The sequence below is a fragment of the Octodon degus genome, unplaced genomic scaffold (assembly GCF_000260255.1).
Source record: "Octodon degus isolate 3935 unplaced genomic scaffold, OctDeg1.0 scaffold00034, whole genome shotgun sequence".
In the NCBI taxonomy this organism is placed as follows: domain Eukaryota; kingdom Metazoa; phylum Chordata; class Mammalia; order Rodentia; family Octodontidae; genus Octodon; species Octodon degus.
Genome location: NW_004524610.1, coordinates 8,265,922 through 8,274,074, shown reverse-complemented (window position 1 = coordinate 8,274,074; position 8,153 = coordinate 8,265,922). Strand labels below are relative to the sequence as shown.

The 8,153-nt window shown below is 46.3% G+C and overlaps 1 protein-coding gene across 2 annotated transcripts; it reads right to left on the bottom strand.

Annotated features, from left to right (window-relative positions):
* Positions 1 to 1,905: 1,905 nt before the first annotated feature.
* Hey2 (hes related family bHLH transcription factor with YRPW motif 2) lies at positions 1,906 to 6,945 on the bottom strand. 2 transcript variants are annotated; one of them, XM_023714283.1, is made up of 4 exons: positions 6,757 to 6,945; positions 4,902 to 4,980; positions 4,688 to 4,771; positions 1,906 to 2,010 (listed from the first exon to the last, which is right to left on the bottom strand). In XM_023714283.1, the coding sequence occupies exons 1-4, from the start codon at positions 6,837 to 6,839 to the stop codon at positions 1,921 to 1,923; spliced, it is 336 nt and encodes a 111-aa protein (XP_023570051.1). In that variant the 5' UTR covers positions 6,840 to 6,945; the 3' UTR covers positions 1,906 to 1,920. The 2 variants fall into 2 exon arrangements, with proteins under 2 accessions (XP_023570051.1, XP_023570052.1); XM_023714284.1 differs by having other exon boundaries at positions 1,909 to 2,010; positions 4,692 to 4,771.
* Positions 6,946 to 8,153: the final 1,208 nt, after the last annotated feature.

Genomic DNA, 8,153 nt, shown 5'->3' with positions numbered 1-8,153 from the left:
GCTGCTTCATGACTTGATAGTGGGTCCGCAGCAGCACGTGTGTCCATCGCTACCTTCTTGTATGCCGAGCATGGTTCTACCAGCTTTGAGTGAATTAACTCACAACATCCTTGTGAGGTAGACACTAAACTGTCCTCATCTCACACATGAAGAATTTGGAGTCCAGAGAAAGTTAGTAATTTACCCTGGTCACAGAGCTCATAAATGGCAGAGCCTGGAGCCAGAATCAAGCAACCTGGTGCGGAGCCCATGCCCTTCTCCTCTGTACCATGAGTCAGCTGGCATCTGCTCATGTGAGCTCAAGCTGCCAGTCCCTCTTGTCACACCTACACATTCTCCTACACTGTGACTTCTATAGTGCCCTGCTAGTCAGGTGATTTAAATGGCACCTTTTTGGAGCTGTCTACTTGCAAACTATACTCAGATGAATTTAGGACTGTTCACACTACCCAGGATTGCAAGCAAGATGGAGCTCAGGGTTTAGTATAAAGCTGAAGAGCAGTATGACTCGTTAGAACAACATGCCAAATATGTAAAATCCCACAACAATCCTTAGCCTGGTGGCTAGCGTGCCAGGGGAGGTACAGCCATTGCACAGCTTTTCTTGCACTGCTGCAAACTCAGTCTTTCTCTCAACATCCTGCAGCGGCAGGTGAAAAGCCAGGTCAAGGTACCGCAGGAGTCTTTGGAGTGCATTCTGCTAGTATAAGCCTCAAAGAGCAACAGATAACTTTTGTGGGTCAAAGGCCACAAGCTGGGTTGGACCACTGGCTTCTAAGATTGCATCTGATTTTCTTCTCTCATAAGAATGTGTGCTTATCCTGTGCAATTCCTTATTCACATAGATCATGTCCTAGGGCCAGTCAAACCATGTGGACAATGATCACCTCCTACCTGACACAGGTTAAAGGTGGTTGGGAGCAGAGCAGACATTCTGTAGTATTCAGATTTGTAAAGGGTGACTTCCCTCCAGTGCCCAACCCTGTGCCGATCTAGCACTTCTAGGCTGTGTAGAAACAGGCTGACTCAATCCAGGAGGCCACCAGGATTTTGGTGCATTACTTAAGTCCTTGTGGCACCTTCTCCTCATTAAATTGTTAAGTATATGGAACAACACTTTAGACAGAGATAAAAGACTTCCTTGAAGGGTGAAAAAGCTACAACAGGGCAAAGTCATGTCTCAGTGATGGGTGGGAAGCGTTAAGGAAATCTGAATGAAAATTATAGCACTTAGTAGCTCAGGTCTATTTTTAGCACGAGTGGAGGATCCCTCTCTGATCCCCTGACAGTCCCTCCGGGTATGGGCCAGCAGGCCATGTCCCTAGGGTGCTAGAGCTACAGTACCTGCTCCTATCCGCCCTCCCCTGGACGAGTCTGCTCTGGTAAGGGCTCCTAGGGCAGACCTTCACTACTTGCACTTCAAATGCTCTGTTTGATGTAAAGCCAAGACTAACCCAAAACCTGGAAACAACAAAAATAATTTTGGAGTCACTTCCTTTGGAATAGCTAAATTACTTTGCCTCCCAGCTTTGATTTAATGGAAAAAAGGAGAAGAAGAGTTAAAGGCTTCTTCCTCTAGCCTCCTGTTTATGTTTGCATGTTTGTGTGTTTGTTTTGTCTTTATGTGCAGATTCCAGCATGTGCTTCTTAAACCCCAAACAAATCTCTGACCAGGCTGCCATGAATGAAGCTTTCCTCCCACAGTATTATGAAAGCAAACACAAGCCCAGGGTCAAGTGCTGCTTTTGTCCAGAAGTTCTTTCCCACGAGTTCAATCCTGCCCCGAGCATTGATTCCCTGGCTTTAATTGGGAACTGCATATCTTAGCTTGTTAAAGAACTGCTCAGCTATGACTTCCTTACAATATTACAGGGGAAAGATGAAAAGAGAAAGGTAGAAAGAGGTAAGAAATGAAGCCGCCTACTTACCCTTCCCCCCTGTTGCCTGAAGCATCTTCAAATGATCCACTGTCATTTGCAGTATCTCAGCTTTTTCTAACTTTGCAGACCCCTTCAGAGACAAATAATAAAGTCACATGAGTCATACAGAAATGAACTTGGAGCACTGAAGGCTAAATTTAGTATTATGACTTCAGCTTTTCTTCTCTAAAAAGTTTTAATTTATTTTTTTAAAAAAACTTAGTTCTTTACAAATTTTGCATGAAAGCACCCATTACCATTTCTAATCTATGTGACAAGTATTTGTCATTTTAACTTTTAAAGACGCAAAGAAGACAGGAAAGAAATTATTTTTTAAAAAATTGCAAAGGGGCTGGAGAGATGGCTCAGTGGAATAAGCACTTCCCTGGCAAGCGCAAGGGCCTGAGTTCAATCCCCGGTTCTGGAAAAAAAAATAATAAAATAAGAAATAAATAAAATAATAAAAAATTGTAAGAAGAATTATATTTCTAAAATCACTCCAAGAAAACTGCAATTGCAAAAATCTCAAACTTGTTCAATTACTATTTTTTTCAATAATACATTTTCTTTTTTCTTTTTATGTATTTGGTACAGGGTCTCACTTCGCAGCTTGGACTTGTAGTGATCCTCCTGTTTTCAGCTTCCCCAGCGCTGGGATTACAGGCCTGCATCACTACACCTGGACTTGGTTGCTGCTCAGTGTGCCTGGGGGTGGGGCCTGCGTGGCATGTGGTGCTGGGGATTGAACCTGGGTCCCTGTGCTTGCCTAAGTAGGCGCTTAGTGTGCTGAGCTATCTTGTGGGCCTTTCAATACATATTTTCCAGGAGATGTTCAATAGGTCATATGCAGTAATCCTGAAGTCAAGTTCAGTTGAATAGTTGAATACCAACTCTATAAAGAAAAGACGCTATAAATTTTAGAAAATTATTGCTAAAATAGACTATACAAAACTAATATATTCTTCTAAGACCTTAAAGTAATCTATAAAAGACGATAAGTGGGCAGAAATCAAAACAAGGTTTTTTTGTATTTTAGTTTAGTTTCTTATTTTTTGCTCCTAACAGTTACCAGCAGGTGTCACTGTGAATTCCAGGATCTAAACAAAAATGAATTTTAAGACGCATTACAAGTATTTAAGAATTTTTGAATCTTTAAAAACTTGTTAATAAGAATCATCTTGCAAATTATTGGACTGCCCCCTTTAGCTTCTGAAACCAATTGAAATACAAACATGCCACCTCAAATTTTCTCAGGGGCCTGTGGGTGGCTTCTAATTTCCTGGAAGCCCTAAATAATTAAACCAATATGTTGGTTTTTAATTCTAAAGTGTATTTCAGCCTCTTTACTTCTTTTGTGAAAATTATCAGCGCCCTTTCATGGCGAGACTGCCAGGGTTATTCAGTGGCTGTGAAGAACCGTTTCCTAATCACAGGGCGGCAGGGCCAGCTCGCTAGGGTTGGCAGCCAAATGCTGTGGAGGGACAGCTTGTGTTGACGGCAGCTCACTGCCAGACAACGGATGGTTTGCGCTGAAGGCTCGATTTAAGTCAACATTGAAAAAAATCTAACAAACCACCACCACCAACAATAAAAACACTAAACAGACTGCTTGTTGGTAATTGGTAGACATTTCGGTACTTAAAATTTAAAAACATGATTATCATTACTTCCATTTAAAGCTTATTGTACCAGAAAGTGCTCCTACTCAAAAGTATAGTTCCCATTATATTTAGCTTATCAAAACAGTCTCTGCAGCATATCCACTTGGTCACTTTGTCTTAGGATACGGACAGTCCGTGGCTTACCGCATCCCCAGTCAGCTTTTCTGTGACGATGTACAAGTCGTTTCACATAAAAATGACTAATAACTAAGACAGGAGTTTCTGCACAACCTCCAAGGGCTTAGGGCTTGTTTTATGTTTGCAGATTCATGCAGTAAAGAACAACAACAAAAAGGAATAAACAAACAACTGCTGTCTTGTGCCCTATTTGGAACTGAGCTGCAAATACTTCCAGCGAGGACAAGCTGCCACAGCTCTGGAGAAACACACTTGGAAATCTGTGCCTTTTAGCCGCTGTGGCAACTGGAGAAACAAGACTTTTCTAAAACCACAAAGGAAGATTTAAATGTTTGGTTTTCTACTTTTCTAAGGGTGCAAAATCTTTTCTTGTAAAGGAATTCTTGAACTCTGAAAAGGGGCATTTATGGCTAATTTGATTTTTTTTTTTTTTACAACAATTCCAAAATAGACTCTAAATCATACCTCGTTGTATTTGCCAAGGGATTAAAAATGAAAGCAAACATCATAGCAAATAAATTTTATTACTATTGTTATTTAGGTAATAGAACCAGAGATATTATTTCCTGGTTTTTTTTTTTTAAACTAAAAGATTTTTTTTTTTTTACCGATTGAGGGAAAATGTTATTTCACAAATGATATATACGTATATGGTTTGAAGAATATCAATCACATACAGAATGGTTTTAAAGAAAACCACTACTGGTATTCATAGAGAGAACAGAGAAAGCATGAACATTGTTACCCTTCAGGGGAAAATAAGTTAAAGAATGGAAATGTTTTTCAACTTCATGATGGATTATGTTTTTAATAGTTTTGCCACAACAAAGCATTTTATTGAAATAGCTGTTCTGCGCCCGATCAGGGCACACACACCATTATTTTAATGAGCTTTAACAAGAGCCCGCATTCCCAGGGGAGAGAATCAGCTTCTTGGGGCTTTCTGGGGAGATGGTGGGGGCAGCTTACTTGCTTTTCAAAAGCCGTCGGCACCAGCCGTCTCAACTCAGATAAACTGTTATTTATCCGATCCCGACGCCTTTTCTCTATAATCTATCCCAAGGAAAGCAAAACAAGAAAAGTTTATGAATACAGAGATGATAATAAAATTACACACAATGGAAAACCACAACTGTTCCACATTAGGCTGGCTTACACGAAATAGAAAAAAAAAATCACATACCCCTCTTCTTTTTTTTCTTGCCATAATTTGAGATGTTGTTGTTGGAGAATTCGGTCTTGTCACAGAGCTAGCACTTTGCCTGTGAAAGAAGCAGAGTGTGTCAGGTGTTCCATCAACACAGCAGTTGCTTCTTCCTTCGGGGTGCTCAGGCATTGGGGGATCTCAGGGTTCACGTCTGTACTATTTCATTCTTCAGTAGTTCTTCAATCTCAGCACTTTGTCCTCAGTCTTTCTGCTTTTTCTCAGGAATTATGCCTTTAATTTTTTTTAAATAGGTAATTCGGATGCAAAATGTATTGGCAAAAGTGTCCTTAAACGTTTTTGAGTCTCTCAATAAAATAATTGGGGACTGCTCCAGAGCGAAGTCAGACACATACTTAGCTTTCCTGGTTCTGCTCACATATATTTCCTAAGAGTCAACTAATATCTTTTTCAGAGCATCCTCCTCCTCCCATTACACACAGAATAGAGTAATATTTTTCAAAATAAGCGTCCTGGGAAGCATCACTATCAATCTGTCACCATATGTCAGTGTTATCCCCAGAAGCAACCTGCAAAATCAGTCATCCTCCTGTTTCAGAACTTCAATCAGTCATGTTTTACAACAGGCAAATCCGACAAATACGATGTGTTGGATAGTAACGCTTTAAAAGAACACCCTGAATGATATAGGCCGTAGACAGCGGAATTAAAATCATGTTTAGGGTTAGGTAAATGCTTTACTTTGAAAATGAAACCCTTCACTTTCAAACTAAGCTTAAATTTCTAGGAGCTGTAATTCACCTTTGACAACTTTTTATATTGAAGGCCCCATAAGATTTATTGGATCACATACCTGGTACACTTTTTCTGGTTTGGGACTTTTTCCTCTTCATAGTTTAGGATACGAGCCTCTGGATGGGCTCATACATTCCGGGTCCGACTATTTGGCCTCTTTCATGTTAGAAATGCTGCAGACGCCAGGTTTCTATTACCTCACATTCTCACTTCTGGATCTTATTTCCGAATTATCTACCCACTTCACCCTCACCCCTCTTCTGGTTTCAACTTTCACCGGACACCAGACATCTTCCCTTTCTCAAAGATGACACATTTTAACAAATAGTTCATAAACAATCTTTCGCATATCTTTGCTCTTGCTGTTTTCAGGCTTGGGTTTGCACGTATCAGGATAAGGATAGGAAAGAAAAACAGTTTTTCAAAAACAGAGTGCATTTCACTCTTTGAGTTACAGCTGTAGATAAATAATTAAGGTGCTTCTGGGGATGCCAATTAGAAGCAATTATTGTACGACCCGCCTGGGCTCCAAAAGGCCTCGGTCACCTCCCTCTGTCACGGGACAGCAGAGGCCTCTGTCGCGGGACAGCGGAGGCTTCGCGTCTGTGGTCCCAGGCCAATGATCCTTTTTGAGGCTGGCAACCAAGCGGTCAAAGAAAGGGCGCGCGATCGGATCCTACATCTGCCATGAACTCGCGGGGCAGCCTGCCCCAGCTCAGCCTCTAGGCCCCAAACCCCCAGGCTGCTTGCTTTTCTCCCAAACACACGTCCCGCTTTAGCTTCCCTAAAAATACAAAACCAAATTTCTTTTCTTCCTAGTTCCCCTATTTTGGAAGCGTCCCATAAATCACAGATCCGGCGGCGGGGCGTCACGCGTGACTGCGGGAACTCGTGCACTGCCTCTTCCTGTCGCCTTCCCGTGCTCCACGCATCAGCCCGGTGAACACCATGCCGCCCGCTCCACCCTGCCCAGGTCCCGAGCTCCCACGGCCCCACGCTTCCCTAAAGCCTTCCTCCCGCAGACGGATCGCCGCAGGTCGGCGGCCGCTGGGTCCCACGAAAGGAGCCCATCGCTCACCCCGAGTAGTTGTTCTCGCTTCCCACGTCGATCGTCTCATCCATGTCGCTTTCGGAGGTCGTCTCCTCGCACGGGCGCTTCATCGCGCCGCCCCTCGCCTCCTCCTCCGCCCGGATCCGCGCGGGGCAGCGCGGCGCAGTCGCCCTCTCGCCGCTCTTTCCCACGCCGCAGCCTCGCTGGGCAGCCAGAGCCGGCGCCGGCCACGCCCCCGCCGCTCAGGGCCCCGCCTCCTCGGGTGCCGGCGTGGATCATTATTGGCTGAGACGAAGGGGCGGGACCGCTCTGGCCAATCCCCACCGCCCTGCTCGGCCCGAGGCGTGGGAACACGTCTGCGCACCTGGGCCGCAGCGGCGGTGCGGGTTGGGCTAGGAGGCGGCGAGCGGGCGCCGGGATTCCAGCTGCAGCGGAGGATCTGGGGCTGGCGGGGTGGAGAGCCCGGTGCGGGCTCCGGATCTCCGTCCGCGGCCGTCCGCCGCTCCCCGCTGGCTCTCCCGGGAGCCACAGGGCCGGTCCCGACCACAGGCGGAGCCGCCACTTCCGTCCCTTCGGCCCTGTGCCGCGGTGCTGCGAACTGGGACGCCCCACGACTGACGTTGTCCTCGCCGGTGGTGGGCAGGACTAGAGCAGGCAAGAGCAGGAGCCAGGACACAGTGACGCTTGGTCTTGGCGCATCAAAACGAGTACCTCAGTTCTCCTCCTGCCCCGCTCCGTCCCTGAGTGGGCAATCGCGGCGGCACAGTTTTTAGGATACAGGGCGAGAAGATGCGCGCTTGGACCACGAGAGTGTTTTCTGAAGCACCACTCGTGTCCAGTCACCCTTAGTGCCGTGGACGGGAGTTGTGTAGACTCCCCGTGCGCTCAGTCCTCGACCGCGTTTCCGAGCTGCTCTGTCTTCGTCCTGGGGATTTTCCAGCCCACTCCACCAATTTGGCTTTTCAGAGAGTAGCAGCGAGAGAGACTGAGGGAGAAGCGGGGACCGCGGGCCAGACTGGTTGGGGTCCATCTGGAGACCCACTTGTGGCGCCCGGGCAGCTTCGGGCTGTGGGTATAAACCTCTTCTCCTCACGTTCTCCCACCGTGCAAGCACCGGGTCATCCCAGGGACCTGCCGCGAGTATCCTCGGATCACTCCATTCTTTCCTCTCGCGGAACCGGTGGGGCGGTAAAGAGACGGGAGAAGATTAGACCCGGGCGTGGGTTCGGGCCAGAGCCAAGGACCTGCAGCCGGTGTGTTAGACCCTCACGAAAGAAAGCCCAAGGCCGGGTCCCCACCAGCCATAGGTTACTTTGGTGCCTTCGGTGACCCTGAGGACAGAAACCCGAAATGCTCCAATCCGACTTCTGAATGCTGCCGGGGCCGGGCGCCCGGGGCCAGAGGGGGTCTAGGCCACAGGCTGC